At 42.1% G+C, this 17,088-nt stretch overlaps 1 protein-coding gene across 2 annotated transcripts in view; it reads left to right on the forward strand.

The window, feature by feature from the left end:
- Positions 1-16,841, forward strand: part of LOC121292193 (ena/VASP-like protein) — a 248,366-nt gene extending 231,525 nt beyond the window's left edge. For both annotated transcript variants that reach the window (XM_041213864.1, XM_041213865.1), the window contains 4 exons: positions 12,161-12,226; positions 15,179-15,248; positions 15,436-15,493; positions 16,198-16,841. In XM_041213864.1, coding sequence (XP_041069798.1) covers positions 12,161-12,226; positions 15,179-15,248; positions 15,436-15,493; positions 16,198-16,235 — 232 coding nt within the window. In that variant the 3' untranslated portion in view covers positions 16,236-16,841. The remainder of the gene's footprint in view (positions 1-12,160; positions 12,227-15,178; positions 15,249-15,435; positions 15,494-16,197) is intronic.
- The last annotated feature ends 247 nt before the right edge of the window (positions 16,842-17,088 follow it).

The following is a 17,088-nucleotide window of genomic DNA, read 5'->3' on the forward strand; positions in this document are numbered from 1 at the left end:
CAGATTATCTTCTTCTGCAATGGTTTCCTTTCATGAACTTTGTCAGGAAAGAGCCAACTAAGGTCTAGAAGCTCCTCCAGTGGATGGTCACTATCTTTTGCAGTGCCTTCTATTTCTGCGCCTTCCAGCCCACCTACAAAACAAAGTCATAGATCTGGAATCTCCTCCCGTGGTCCAGTGGATGGTGCGTCTATAATAAAGAACGACTCACACCCCATACTCCAACTCTAGTGAACGCATAACTAAGACTTTAAGTAGAGAGGGTTGTAAACTAAAGAAGTGGCAGTGAGGGGTCAAGCTTGGGTAAATGTAGCAAATCAAGGGTTAGAGTCAAGGCAGGAGAACAAAATAGTAATATGTGTAATGAGGGTCAGAGAATGGCAGGAGGGGACAGAGAGAAAAAACCCTAAGAATTCACCAACAGTCTACATGTTATAAAGATAACAAAGGACAAAACTAAAATCTCTGTTTCTGAATGACATTCATAACAAAGTAAATGAATTGATAACGCACATTGAAGTAAATTAATATGATCTGATGGCCATAACGGAGACGTGGCTACAAGACGACAAGGATTGGGTCCTGAATATTGAGGAGTATATGACAATAAAAAAAATAGGAAATTAGGTAAAAATGGAGGGGTAGCACTGTTAATCAAGGATGGAGTTGGTGCAATAGTTAGATATGATTTTAGTTCAGGACATCAGGATGTAGAATCGGTTTGGGTGGAGACGAGAAATAGTAGAGGAAATAAGTCACTAATGGGAGTGGTCCGCAGGCCCCCTAACAGTAACCACAATTTAGGGTAAAGTATACAAGCAGAAATATTAGCTGCTTGTGACAAAGGGAGGGCAATAATCATGGGTGATTTTAATCTACATATAAACTGGAAAAATCAAATTGGCAGTAGTAATCTGGATGAGGAGTTCATAGAATGCTTTTGAGAGAGTTTCTTAGAGAAGCACATTCTGGAACCGACCAGAGAGCAGGTTATTTAAGGCTTAGTATTATGTAATATGACAGGATTAATTAACAGCCTCAGAGTACAGGCACCCCTAGGCAGTAGTGAGCACAATATGGTTGTATTTTACATCCAATTTGAAAGGGAGAGGAGTGGGTCTAAGACTAATATTTTAAACTTAAATAAGGGCAACTGTGTGGGCATGAAAGGTGAGCTAGCTGAAGTGAACTGAAATATAAGGTTAGAGGATAGATCAATAGGAAAGCAGTGGCAGACATTTAAGGGGATAGTTTAAAATACTCAGAATAAGTATATTCCTGCTATAAAGAAAAATGCTAAGGGGTAGGTCCACCATCCATGGTTAACTTAAGAAGTTAAGGAAAGCATCAAACTTAAGGAAAAAGCATATAACTGCAGAAAAATGAGTGGCTGGTCAGATGATTGGTCAGAATATAAAGAATGGCAGAGAATGACTAAAAGATTAATCAGGAGAAAAAATTTAGAGCGTGAGAGGAAGCTAGTGAGAAATGTAAAAATGGATAGCAAAAGAATCTGCAGATATTTAAAAAGGGAACGAGTAAGTAAAGTCAGTGTTGGTCCTCTAGAGAGTGAGAATGGGGAAATAATCGTAGATAATAAGGATTTAGCAGATTAAATGAACAAATATTTTGCTTCTGTCTTTGCTATAAAGGATACAAAAAACATTCCCATAATGGCTATAAATCAGGAGGTGAAAGGCAGAGAGGAACTTGGTGAAATTACAATCACGTGGGAAGCAGTACTGAGCAAACTGATGGAGCTGCGAGCTGACAAGTCTCCAGGTCCTGATGGACTTTATCCTAGGACTTTAAAAGAGGGGCAAATGAGGTACTAGGTGCGTTGGTATTAATTTTCCAAAATTCGCTACACTCTGGAACGGTTCCATCAGACTGGAAAGTAGCAAATATAACCCCTCTATTCAAGAAGGGAGAGAGGCAGAAAACAGGAAACTATAGGCTAGGTAGCTTGATAGAAGAACATAACATAAGAATTAGGAGCTGGAGTAGGCAATTCAGCCCCTCAAGCCTGCCCCGCCATTCATTACGATCATGGCTGATCTCATGTTGACCTCAACTCCAATTTCCCACCCTCTCCCCATAACCTTTCAACCCATTACTAATGAAAAATCTGTCTATCTCCTCCATAAATTTATTCAGCGTCCCGGCATCCACTGCACTCTGAGGTAGTGAATTCCACAGATTCACGACCCTTTGAGAAAAGTAATTCCTCCTCATCTCTGATTTAAATCTACCACCCCTTAGCCTAAAACTATGGCCCCTTGTTCTAGAATGCCCCAGAAGGGGAAACATCCACTCCATGTCTACTTTGTCTATCCCCTTTAGCATCTTATATACCTCAATAAGATCTCCTCTCATCCTTCTAAACTCTAGCAAGTATAGGCCTAAATTGCTCTATCTCTCCTCATAAGACAAGCCCCGCATCTCATCTGTCAAGGTGTTAGAATCGATCATTAAGACCATAAGACCATAAGACATAGGAGCAGAAATTAGGCCATTCGGCCCATCGAATCTGCTCCACCATTCAATCATGACTGATAAGTTTCTCAACCCCATTCTCCTGCCTTCTCCCCGTAACCTTTGATCCCCTTACCAATCAAGAACCTATCCATCTCGGTCTTAAATACACTCAATGACCTGGCCTCCACAGCCTTCTGTGGTAATGAATTCCATAGATTCACCACACTCTGGCTAAAGAAGTTTCTCCTCATCTCTGTTCTAAAAGGTCTTCCCTTTACTCTGAGGCTGTGCCCTCGGTCCTAGTCTCTCCTACTAATGGAAACATCTTCCCCACGTCCACTCTATCCAGGTCTTTCAGTATTCTGTAAGTTTCAATCAGATGCCTCCTCATCCTTCTAAACTCCATCGAGTATAGACTCAGAGTCCTCAAACGTTCCTCATATGTTAAGCCTTTCATTCCTGGGTTCATTCTCATGAACCTCCTCCAGGGCCAGCACATCCTTCCTGAGATACGGTGCCCAAAATTGCTCACAATATTCTAAATGTGGTCTGACCAGAGCCTTATAAAGCCTCAGCAGCACATCCCTGCTTTTATATTCTAGTCCTCTCGAAATAAATGCCAACATTGCATTTGCCTTCCTAACTACCGACTCAACCTGCAAGTTAACCATAAGAGAATCCTGGACTAGGACTCCCAAGTCCCTTTGCACTCCAAATTTCTGAATTCTCTCCCCATTTAGAAAATAGTCTGTGCCTCTATTCTTCCTACCAAAGTGCATGACCTCACACTTCCCCATGTTGTATTCCATCTGCCACTTCTTTGCCCATTCTCCTAACATGACCAAATCCTTCTGCAGCCTTCCCGCCTCCTCAATACTACCTGTCCCTCCACCTATCTTTGCATCATCTGCAAACTTAGCCAGGATGCCCTCAGTTCTTTCATCTAGATCATTAATGTATAAAGAGAAAAGTTGTGGTCCCAACACTGACCCCTGTGGAACTCCACTACTCACCGGCCGCCATCCTGAGAAGGACCCCCTTATCTCCACTCTCTGCCTCCTGCCAGACAGCCAATCTTCTATCCATGCTAGTACCTTGCCTCTAACACCATGGGCTCTTATCTTACTGAGCAGCTCCTGTGCGGCACCTTGTCAAAGGCCTTCTGGAAGTCCAAGTAGATAACATCCATTGGCTCTCCTTTGTCTAACCTACTCGTTACCTCCTCAAAGAATTCTAACAGATTTGTCAGGTGTGACCTCCCCTTGATGAAACCATGCTGACTTTGCCCGATTTTACCATCCAAGTATTCTGAAATCTCATTCTTAATAATGGACTCTAAAATCTTACCAACAACCGAGGTCAGGCTAATCGGCCTGTAATTTCCCGCCTTTTACCTCATTCTCTTCTTAAACAGGGGGGTTACATTAGCGATTTTCCAGTCCTCTGGGAACCTTCCCTGACTCCAGTGATTCCTGAAAGATCACCACTAAGGCCTCCACTATCTCTTCAGCTATCTCCTTCAGAGCTCTGGGGTGTAATCCATCTGGTCCAGGTGATTTATCCACCTTCAGACCTTTCAGTTTTCCTAGCACCTTCTCCTTGGTAATGGCCACCATACTCACCTCTGCCCCCCAACTCTCTTGAACTTTGGGGATGTCACTCATGTCTTCCACTGTGAAGACTGACGCAAAGTACCTATTCAGTTCCTATGCCATTTCTTTGTTCCCTACTACTACTTCTCCAGCGGCCCAATGTCCACTTTTGCCTCTCTCTTACTCTTTATATACCTAAAAAAAACTCTTGCAATCTTCTTTTATATTACTGGCTAGTTTACCCTCATATTTAATCTTGTCCCTCCTTATTTCTTTTTTAGTTGTCCTCTGTTGGTCTTTGTAGGCTTCCCAATCCCCTGCTCTTCGCCGCATTGTATATGCTTTCTCTTTAGCTTTTATGCTGTCCCTGACTTCCCTTGTCAGCCATGGTTGCCTCGTCCCCCCTTTAGTATGCTGCTTCTTCCTAGGGATGAATTTTTGCTGTGTCGCCTAAATTACTCCCAGAAACCCGTGCCATTGCTGTTCCACTGTCTTTCCTGCTAGGCTCATCTTCCAGTCAATTCTGGCCAGCTCCTCCCTCATGCCTCTGTAGTTGCCTTTATTCAACTGTAATACCATTACATCTGATTCCAGCTCAAATTGCAGAGTACATTCTATCATATTATGGTCACTTCCTCCTAAGGGTTCCTTCACCTTAAGCTCCCTTATCAAATCTGCCTCATAACACATCATTAAATCTGGAATTGCCTGTTCCCTAGTGGGATCCACTACCAACCTGATTTTCCCAGTCTACTTACATATTGAAATCCCCCATGATCAATGTAACCTTGCCTTTCTTACACGCCTTTTCTATCTCCTGGTGTATCTTGTGCCCCACATCTTGACTACTGTTCGGAGGCTTGTACATAACTCCCATTATGGTTTTTTTACCTTTGCGGTTCCTCAATTCTACCCACATAGATTCTACATCATCTGACCCTACATAATTTCTTGCTATCGATTTAATTTCATTTCTTACTAACAAAACAACCCCACCCCTTCTGCCAACCTGCCTATCTTTTCGATAGGATGTATATCCTTGGATATTTAGCTCCCACTCCTGATCCCCTTGCAACCATGTCTCTGTGATGCCCACCACGTCATACCTGCCAATTTCAATCTGTGCTACATTTACCTTATTTCGTATGCGTGCATTCAGATACAACACCTTCAGTCCTGTATTTCCCATCCCCTTTCTCATTGTTGTCCCTTTATCTGATGTGCTTGAAATTAGATTCCTAGCCCTTTCCAAACAATCTATCCTATTTTGTGTTCTGGAGACTTTAATAGCCTCTCCTGGGCTCTCCTTTCTTTTCAGTTTTATCATAATTTTCCATGAAGTTGAATCCACCCCCCCACCCCCCACACGCTAACCTGCTGTTTTGTTTCCCATTTGTCATACTTCTTGGAGTTTTACCCCCCCACCCCACAACTTTCTAGTTTAAAGTCCTGTTGACCACCCTATTTACCCTTTTCGCTAGAACATTGGTCCCAGATCGGTTCAGGTGGAGACCGTCCCAACGGTACAGATCCCTCCTGTTCCAATACTGATGCCAGTGCCCCTCGAAATGGAACCCCTCTTTCCCGTACCACTCCTTTAGCCACCTGTTTACTTCCCTTATTCTCACGTCCCTATACCAATTTGTACGTGGCTCGGGTAGTAATCCGGAGATTATAACCCTTGAGGATCTGTTCTTTAATTTAGTTTCTAGTTCCTGATAATCCCCAAACAGGTCCTCTTTCCTAGTCTTACCTATGATATTTGTTCCGACGTGGACCACAACAACTGGATCCTCCCCCTCCCTCTCCAATAACCCTTCAAGCCGGTCAGAGATGTCCCTCATCCTGGCACCGGGCAGGCAACATACGATGCGGGACTCTCGATCCTGCTTACAAAGGAAGTTATCAATTCCCCTAATTATAGAATCCCCTACAACTACCACTTGTCTTTTAGCTCCCCCCTCTTGAATGGCCTCCTGTGCCACAGTGCCGTGGTCAGCTGGCTCATCCTCTCTATAGCCCTCTTCCTCATCCACACAGGGAGCAAGTACCTCGTACCCATTGGGCAAGGTCAAGAGCTGAGGCTCCTCTGTTCCTGAACACAGGATCCCTCTACCTGCCTTACTTGTAGTCACACCCTGCTGACCCTGACCACTGACCGGACTTGAGGTACTTAATCTACCGCCTCCTGATACAAAGCATCCCGGTAACTCTCCCCCTCCTGGATGTGCCGCAGCATCCGGAGCTCGGACTCCAGCTCATCAATTCTGAGCCGGAGTTCCTCCAGCAGCCAACACTTGCTGAAGGTGTGGTCACTGCGGCTCACAATGGGATCTGCCAGCTCCCACATCGTATAGTTACAGCACATCACCTGCCCAGCCATCTCTACTTAGATAATTAATTTATTAATTAGCCTTGCAGTGTTTTTTTTTTCAAATTTGGTGCAGATTTCCTACCAACCAATCAGGTCACAGCTTTCCTGTGATGTCACTTTTTCAGTTTTGGCTTCAGTTGCTCTGTGTCCCGAGATCACCGCTCCGGTGCTTCTCCCTCCAAGTCTGCTCCCTAGAGACAAATTCACGAATCCCCAAGGTAAGCTAGATTTATACTCACTGCTCAGGTACTCCTCCCTCCGAGTCTGCTCCCTGGAGACAAGGCTGTGAATCCCCGAGGTAAGCTAGATTTATACTCACCGTTCTTTGACAGTGGGTCCTTCTCGATTCCCTCCTGAGTCGCAGTGGCTGCGATGACTTCTCCCAGAATGCTTCAGTCACTTCTCACCCGTGCCCTCTGTTGGATCAAGGAGGTTTTAACTGGGCACTTAGATAAACTCAAGATAATCGGGAAGAATCAGCATGGTTTTGTGAAAGGGAATTCGTGTTTAACCAATTTACTGGAGTTCTTTGAAGGAGTAACATGCGCTGTGTATAAAGGGAAGTCTGTGGACATACTGTACTTGGATTTCCAGAAAGCATTTGATAAAGTGCCACATCAAAGGTTATTGTGGAAAATAAAAGCTCATGGTGTAGGGGATAACATATTAGCATGGATAGAAGATTGGCTGGCAGAAAACAGAAAGTATGCATAAATGGGCCTTTTTCTGATTGGCAGGATGTGACAAGTGGAGTCTTGCAAGGGCCTGTGCCGGGGCCTCAACTTTTTATAATTTATATCAATGACTTAGATGAGGGGAGCAAAGGCATTGTAGCTAAATTTGCAGATGACACAAAGATAGATAGGAAAGAATGTTGTGAAGCAAACATGAGGTTGCATAAGATCGATTGAGTGAGTGGGCAAAAATCTGGCAGATGGAGTATAATGTTGGAAAAATTGAAGTTGATCACTTTGGCAGGAAGAATAAAAAACGGAGTATTACTTAAATGGTACGACTGCACAATTCCAAGCTGCTGGGTGATCTAGGTGTTCTAGTGCATGAGTCACAAAAAGTTAGTATGCCAGTACAACAAGTGATTAAGAAGGCTAATGGAATGCTATCCTCACTATGAGAGGAATTGAACGTAAACATAGGGATGTTATGCCTCAGTTATACAGGGCATTGGTGAGACCACATCTCAAATATTGTGTGCAGTTTTGGTCCCCGTATTTAAGGAACAATGTAAATGTGTTGAAGGCAGTTCAAAGGAGGTTAACTAGATTGATACCTGGAATAAGCAGGCTGTCTTATGAGGAAAGGTTAGACAGGCTGGACTTGTTTCCATTAGAAGTTAAAAGATTAAGGGGCAACTTGAATGAAGCATATAAGGTACAGCCTTGGAAAGATGGACATGGAAAGATTGTCTCCTCTTGTGTGTTAGTCCAGAACCAGGGGCACTGTTTTGAAATTAGGGGTCACCTTTTTCAGACAGAGATAAGGAGAATATTTTTCTCTGAGAGTTGTGCAGTTTGGAACTCCCTGCTTCAGAAGGCGGTGGAGGTAAGATCATTGAATATTTTTAAGGCGGAGGTAGAGAGATTCTTGTTAGGTTATTAGCTGTAGATGAGAATGTGGAATTCAAAGCACATACTGATCAGCCATGATCTTATTGAATGGTGGAGCAGGCTCGAGGGGCTGAAGGCCTACTTCTGTTCCTATTTCATATGTACATATGCTCGTATCACCATATGCTCGTATTGAATGGACTTCGTATGCTGCTGTTATATCAGAGTCTGTCAGTTCTTCAACCAACTTTGGAAATTCCTCCTCACTGTCCCCTACTGATACCTCATCAAGTTTCTGCATAAAACCTAGTCTTTTGTGCTGAGCAGAGAAATTGGCTGGTTCTATAAAATATAAATGGTTTTGTTAATTTCTTTATCTTCATGCCTAAGGGTGGTGGTGAACTGCACCTTCACTTGGAGATATGTGCCTCCAGGCCTATATAGCTTTATGCCAGATGATTGAGATTTTGACTTTTTTAAGCCAATTTTAAAGCCAGTCCAATCTGTCCGATAAGACAGGGACTCCTGCCCAGGTGTTGAGTTTAAATTCCATTCTGTAACCTTGGATTTCCAACTCCACAGACCAGAACTGTTTATCGGCATCTTTGATCTCTCCTAGGAAATCATCAGGTTCAAAAGGTATATCTTTTCTTTCTTGGACTTCAAAATGGTTGGGAACATGTTCTAGTTTTCTTCCCTTGAATGCTGTTTTGATATACAAAACTATTTAAAATGACCAGTCCTGCTACAGAGAATGCATTCTGCTGAGCAGTCTTTGCGGCAGTGTTGTCTGTTGGCACCACATCTGGATCACTTGAATAAAGATGGAAGAGTTCTCCCTGCCTCTTTGATGGTTTTGGCAGGCATTTTCTCAGGCTTTTCAGTGGGCAAGGTATGCAACCTTGGGCCAACTCCTCCAAATCTCAAAACCACCCTGAATTACACCCCGATTTTGGTGTCTCGACTTGACCTGCCTGGCGATCTTTACAATCTTCTCTTGGGTCAGATCCTCTTTTGATTATAACAAATCGGAGAGTGCATCTTCGAGGATGCTGACTACAATGTGGTCTCTAATAAATTCGTATTTTAAGACTCCATAACCGCAGGTGCTTGTCAACCAATATAAGTCATTAATCAAGAAATCAATGGACTCCCCTGGCCTTTGAGTTCTCTGATTGAATACTGCTCTTTCCATAACCAAATTCTTTTTGGGGCTGAAGGATTTTTTAAAGGCCTGCATAACCTCGTTGTGTGACACCAAAGCTTCCTCAATGCCTTGCCATGCGATGGCATCATCAATTATGGCTCCAACAGCATATAAAAGTACACAGACCTGGCATTTCTGAGGTTTCCTTTGTAACCCTGAAGCCATTTGGTACCTTTCAAACTGTCTGTTCCAGAGCTCCCATCGCTCCCCTTGCTGTGGACCTTCGATGTGTTGGTATGGTTGTGGATGGGCTGTAGCTGCTCAGTGGCTATTGACATTGTGTGCCTCTCACAGTCCCCTCACCATGGTACTTTTCAGGTCTGATCTTCGTCACTGTGAAATCAATTTTCTTCTTCCGCTGTTTGTCGCTCATGAGTTGTCGATCTGTGGGCAGTTTGCTAGATCGTGGCCTCCAGCGCTGCCACACCCGCCTGCCACCACGATCTTCCAGTCCTGCCGCAAGTCAATGGACTTCTGGCTGGGGCACCATCTCACCCACTGCGGGTCCTGTCCGTGACAGGGCCAGAAAATCCCAGCCCAAGTTTCAAAGGCTACAAGTGATGTGAGATAGGTAGTATGGTTTTGCTAAAACTATTTACTTACACTATTTACAAGGCATCATAATTATCACATGTTATTCAGGACACAGACTATTCTGCACCCAGCTCTCTTGGAGCCTCTCGGTCATCTGACAATGGATGTCACAGTTACATCATTAATATTATCATGGTCTCATTAACATATCCATTAACCCATTACTCTACATGAACCACATGCTAGCCATCTAGCCAACGGGGCTAACTGCAGCCCCCCACACACTAATGTCAGCTACATGCATCAATGTAATAGATACAAAAAATGCTATAGAAACACAGCAGGTCAGTCAGCACCTGTGGAGAGAGAAATAGAGTTAATGTTTCAGGTCCATGACCTTTCAGCAAAACATCTCCACAGATGCTGCCTGACCTGCTGGTTATTTCCAGCATTTTCTGTTTTTATTTCAGATTTCTAACATCTGCAGCATTTTAATTTTGTACACATACATTGGTCTGTTACGCGTCGATTGGACTCCACAATTTGCAGCCATTCCCACCCCAAGTCACACATCATTCTTGACTTAGAACCAAGGGTGGTATTTTATGGAGATGATCCGGTCTTGCTTGCCAGCTGGAGAGCTGACGAGAGTCCCACGTTGCCTCCTTTGAGGAAGGCCCGCCAAACCATGAGCCAATCAGGCAGTAGAGAGGCCTGTGGTGGACCTTTCCTTGGGATCTTGACCTTGGGGGCGGAGGTCCTGCCTAACGAGAGCTACCAGCCAATCAGAGGCTGACAGATCTTTTACTCAGTAGCACCACAGGGGAGGTGTTGGCTGCTGCAGGAAAGATACCTACCGGAATCCCAGGATTACGGAGCTGCCCAGTAATGGCAGGAGGGGATTCGTGGAATGGTGATTGCGGGGTAGAGGGGATATAAGGTGTGACAGTAGCAAAGGCAGGGGGTTGGCTCTAAGCAGGCCCCTCTATCTCTTCCCAATGCCACCGCCCACCCCATCCCAATGTCATCGCCCCCCCCCCCCCCCCCCCCCAACCAGGAGGCTGCACAGGTTAAATTGTCATGTACGCCACATGGCAACAGGTCCACCCGCAGCCAAGTTAATATCAGTCCAGCGGGATGAGGCCCTTAAGCGGTCATTAATTATTGACTTAAAGGCCTCATTTGGCAGCGGAGCAGGAAAGTCAATCACAGGCCTTCCCACTCGGAACTTAATCAGGGTGGAGGTGAAAAGTCAGCGGGGTGCTCAGCTGCCACCTCCCGCCCAATTAAATGCCTTCCCCACCTCCAAACATGGCACTAGAGGGGGCAGAAAGTTCCACCCTATATCACTGTTCCTTCACTGTCATTAGGACAAAAATCTTCTTTCCAAACAGCAACTTAAAAGTATTTTGTTGTGACTATAATAAGTGAGAATATAATAACTCTTTGCCACTGCTGATTGAAACTTGGGTGTGGTAAAATTTGAACTCTGAAAATTTATGTTAACAAATATTTGTACCAACACCACACGGACCACAGCAACTCAAGAAGGTGGCTCACCACCACCTTCTCGAGAACAGTTATGGTCAGGCACATAGGAATGGGCAATAAATGCTGACGTTACTAGAGATGCCCACATCTCATGAACAATGGGAAAAAAGTGAAATAAGCAGATCTTTGCACTGTCAGTAAATGGTTTGCATATGGTTGATTCCAATTGTGTAGCTGCAGCAGTGTCTGCATACTGAATTGTAAGAGTTGTAAAATCTATAAATACTTTATTGGATAGATTACTCCTAAAATGGACGAAGAGTGCAGAGTTATGTACAGGTACACAGGGAGAGCTCACCAATAAACATCAATGTCCTGTCATTAGAACCTGTTTTGTCAGAACAATAGGGCTAAGGAATTAGTAAGAAAAATGCACATGGATTAAATTTGTCCTGAAGAGAAGAAGCCTCTAAAGGTTTTGTGTTGATGAAAAGGTTAACAAATATTCCTGGAATTCAAATTTTACCAGATCCAAGTTTCAATGAGCAGTGACAAAGAATTATTATAATTTTACTTATTACAGTCACAACAAAATACTTTAAGTTGCTGTTGTCTGTTCTTTTCTGCCCCTAACATTAGCTGCAGTGCAATGACTAGGCAATCCATGTGTTCACACTAACTGAAATGATTTCCTGCACAGATACATTTCAGTGGTTGAGCAGTTATTTGCCCACAATGCCTAAAAAATCTAAGGCATGCAGTAGGGTAGTCAATTCATGTTTTGTTTTTTTATAGTAGCTGAACTTTAAATTCATTTATACTGAATGGCCTTTTAAGTTCAAGGACATGATATTTTGTGCATTTCTATTTTAGAAGAATGTTGCATTCACCTTTTTCTAACTCCATTCTATTGTTTTAGAAATGCATTCATGACGAAGAGTCCTGAAGCTAAGAATGCTGTGCAGTCTCATCTTTCATCTTCTAGGTATAAATGAATGCAACAGTTTCAATCCTTTTTCAGCTTATCCAATCATGGATGCACATCTCCTTGCCAACTGCAGGCTGGATATCCAGAACTATATACTGGCACCTACTGCATTATTTAACAGCTTGCTTCAACTTGCTCTTCCCTGCCAATGCCAATGTTTGTCAATGTGCTATTTCATGTGTTCATCCAACCTGAAGATTAAGTCCTGGCTCATATGGATTCAAAAACCTGTTCAGCAATGAAGTTATACTGAAAAGGATATGAAATTAAATAATTAAACTCGTATTTAAAACTCCAGATCATGTTGAAAATAGCAGGAACACATGTGCGGCTCTAGGGAGCTAAAATTTAAATAATTCAGCCACCTAGGTCACTTCATTCGTTATTCAGCTTGAATAAAGAATCTACCACTATCAACATCCTGGGGGTTACCATTGACCAGAAACTGAACTGGACTAGCCATATAAATATGTGGCGACAAGAGCAGATCAGAGGCTATGAATCCTGCGGCGAGTAACTCACCGCCTGACTCCCCAAAGCCTGTCCACCATCTACAAGGCACAAGTCAGGAGTGTGATAGAATACTCTCCACTTGCCTGGATGAGTGCAGCTCTAATAACACTAAAGAAGCTTGACACCATCCAGGACAAAGCAACCTGCTTGATTGGCACCCCATCCACAAACATTCACCCCCTCCACCAATGACACACAGTGGCAGCAGTGTGTACCACCTACAAGATGCACTGCACCAAGGTTCCTTAGACAGCATCTTCCAAACCCACGACTGCTACCATCTATAAGGACTAGGGCATCAGACATATGGGAACACCACCACCTGGAAGTTCCCCTCCAAGCCACACACCATCCTGACCTGGAAATACATCACCATATATTCACTGTTGCTGGGTCAAAATCCTGGAACTCCCTTCCTAACAGCATGTGGGTGTACCTACACCATACAGATGGCAGTGGTTCAAGAAGACAGCTCACCACCAGCTTCTCAAGAGCAATTAGGGATGGACAATAAATGCTGGCCTAGCCAGTGACGCCCACATCCCACGAATGAATAAATCAAATGTGACAGTTTTCCCTTGACTGACAAATCCTGTTAGTTCATATTTCGCATTTTAACCTAGCCTCCATATGTGGACCTCTTTGCACATTCAAAAGAATCTGTGCAACAAAGAGCTATCCCATCACAATTAAAACAATTCAGTTTCACTTGAACAATTTTCTCAAACTGAAGAACTCGTTGATAAGCATATTAAGCAGTAGCTCAAGGTGTTGTTTCTCCATCAACCCCCATTTGAGTATTCCTGAAGCTTGAACACTTTTGAAGAACTTTAAGACAGAGGTTATTCCTGTTATCCCTCCTGGAAGCCCCGGTTCCAAATAGTATTTGAATAATTTCCAGAAGACATCAACTTATTCACTAGCTTTCCCAGGTACTCTGCAGCTTCTAGCTCAGCCTTATATAATGTTCTAATTGAAAATTGTTTAACATTGTTAGTACTGTACATGCTGCTGTACAATTTGACAACATGCAACTGTGCATTATTTGCAGATGATGTGACCAACAGGACTCTTTGTGCACATCACTATGTAAAGATCATTGTTTGCACCTGACACTTAAGTGATCCAGTGATATTATTACACTGGTGTGCCTTTGCAACTGGAGAACATAGCCTGTCTCATTACTACACACACAGTTCCAATTTAAATCAATCATCTGGCAAGCTACCTAGCAGAGGTGAGGCATTTATCCAGAAATAGATAATACTGAAAGGAGAATCAAGCCACACTGCTTGTTAGTGGTTATAAAGCGACCAAGTTAGGGAGCTAAGGAAAAGGTTAACACTTTTTTTGTTTTAAAATGAGATGGAGCTGTCTTCAGTGATAATCCAATGTTCAGAAAAACTCACGATGTAATTTATTCTATACTAATTGAGCACCCGTGGCATTGCAGATGGGTGAAGAGCATATTACAGTTCAGGTTAGGGGTGGGAACTAACTGGACCAGGATGCACAGACGTAACTCAGCCCATGTTTTAAGCAACAACACTCTGTCTTTATTATTATGTTTCTGTTTAAATTCCATTTCCAAATTTATAATGGAAACTGCCTTTGCAAACTGTAGCCCCTCCAGAGTGTAAATATAGTGTGACAAGTGTACATAGACAGGTTTCATTATAAATATGAACATGAGAATTTCTAATTGAGATATGGAAGGATAGAATGTCAACTTTGTCCTGAAAATGCCCCAGGGATCACTATTCATCAATTATTGACTCCAATGAAACCCAGGATACTCAATTGTCTAATTTTAATCATGAAATTGTGACCTACTTAAAAGGTTAAATAAAAATTTTGTTGAAAGTAACAATAGTTGCCAGCACTATTTGTGGGATGAATGCAAATGATGTTATAGCACTGATGCAAACCAATTACATTCAATCACTTTGGTAAATTTTTCATATTCATTTTTTCTCTCTCCAGCCTCCCTTCCTGTTTCTATAACTCCTTTGCTGATGGGACATATGAAATGTATTCAAACTAAAACATACATGTGGAACAGATGGATCACTTAATTATAGCATTCTACTCTTTTGGCTTTTGTGGGGTAGGGATTGAATGGATTTCCATTCACTCTTTTTGCAGGACAGATGGAAGGATTTTGTTTAAAGATGATCCCTGCAGTCCCAGGTTAGTCTACAGCTACAGAAACTTCCACACTGCCACAGGTCATTAAACCATGTGGAACCATCACAGCCATGCTATTGAAATGTAAATTTTAGCTTCAAGGAGGACTGGTTAATAAAACTGCCTTGCCTTCCCTGTGAGAATGCTAATCCAGTGCCTCTAGCTGCTGCGCATCCTGCAATACCTATGATGCGACTAGCACTAGAACCAGGCTTAATTTCTGTGTTTTATTTATTCCCTACCCTGTAGACTGAAACCAGGGAGCGGCACCAGTAACGATGTGGTCACAGATGCCTTAGATTTTGATCGATTGAAGCAGGTATGCAGCCTGGGTATTTAAATGGAAGAAGCTATCTAACATTAACTGTTTCTATAATATAATTTCCATTTTTAATCTTCAGAATAATAAAAATCTTACTTTGAACTGCCCTGTCAAAGTATACAGAGAAGAACCTTTCCAGCACCTTGTATAAATAAGCTTGCATTTATATAATTTAAACTCACAGGAAATACTGGAGGAAGTCGTAAAGGAGTTGCACAAGGTGAAGGAAGAGATTATTGATGGTAGGTATTATATTTGTTGTTGACTGCGATAAACAATAAAGTACCGACAAGCATGTGGAATCAGGGTCCATGTCATGCTCGGCTTCTTTAAGATGTATTAATAATAGTCCCTTGCAGCTTGCAAATTTGACCTCCTACCTCCATCAAACTTGATCAGAATTCCCATCATTTGCAAGACATAGATAAAATTCTAGTACTTGATGTTAAATTCTTGGCTGTTCCTCAACGGGGATCTAAATACATGCTTTAAAAAGAAAACTTTGTACAGTAATCATATTTTGGTAGCTATTGCCAACTCCATGTTTTTGAGAAAAATAACTCCAGTGGTTCACTGCTGCCCCTTAGTGGAACAATGGAGAACTTGACCTCCTGCTGTCCAAATTTCAAAACAATTCACCTTGACAATCATGATAGCTCTTTTGTTCAGTTCACTTAAGAGGTGTGTTAAGTATCTTTAAGTGCAAACTGCATAAATTTAAATGTTTCTTTCAACTTTTTCAAAATTCAGTCTTGATATTACAGATCAGATTTCAGACAAATATGTACTGGTCACTCCTTTGTGACCTTAGAGGCTTAAATCTTGGCCTCAGCTGCTGAACTACAATGAATAAGAATGTCAATTATTATTTCCTTGCCGATAGCTAATAGAACATTAAACTGTTGTATTCATATTCCTATTAACATCAACTCTCATTGTTTTTCAGCCATTAGACAAGAATTGAGCAGAATCAGTACAACGTAATAAATTTTGCACTTGGGAATGTGGGAAGTATTCAAAGGGATCTGGGAAGATGAGAGACAGCTGCGTGGAGGATTGTGTGGAAGATGACTAGGAGAGAAGCTATGCACTGAATGTCATGGTCGCTTTTAAACCCTTCATTGATTAGTGGACTCAATATGCGCTGCTGCTTACTGCCTTGGATCTGCTTCACATGAAAAGTCTTAATAATTCTCCAAAACAACAAAAAACTTTCAATAATTTTAATACTTGTGGATCTTATTTTCTAGGTTTTACAAAAAAATTGCACATCTGTTTTATGTTAGCCTTTGTAATTTTTTATTAGCTTATTTAAAGGTTTACATTACTTCTAGATTATGTTTTTAGATAAGAGCTTATAAGCACACACACACACATATTTTGCTTTTAGTAGGATAAAAGTTCAGTTATTTCTACCTTAAGACGTTACACAGTATTTTTGACTCTGTATTGAAAATTCTTTGCCAACAAAGAGATCCTTGTAGCATCACTGAAAAGGCGGAAACTTGTAAAAGTTGTGATATGACAATGACAATGGTAACTGATTTCTCAACAAATCTTTCAAACCTTATTAAAACAAGGTACATCAATGCAAAAGTGTCTGCGTTCATGTTACAATACAGGTGATACAGAACTATTCAAATTATGCTGAAATATTTTGACATATAGTTAGTCAAAGCATTTCCAGATAAACAGTGCGTCACAAATTGTTACATCAACTGAATAAGATTAATTAAGTCCTCAGTGGAGCTGGAACTGTTAAGTGTCCCTTTTGCTGTCCTGAGTTAGCTGCCAATTTGATTCTGTACTATAAAAAGCAAACATTTAAGTGAAACTG

The sequence above is a fragment of the Carcharodon carcharias genome, chromosome 20, assembly GCF_017639515.1.
Source record: "Carcharodon carcharias isolate sCarCar2 chromosome 20, sCarCar2.pri, whole genome shotgun sequence".
Lineage (NCBI taxonomy): Eukaryota > Metazoa > Chordata > Chondrichthyes > Lamniformes > Lamnidae > Carcharodon > Carcharodon carcharias.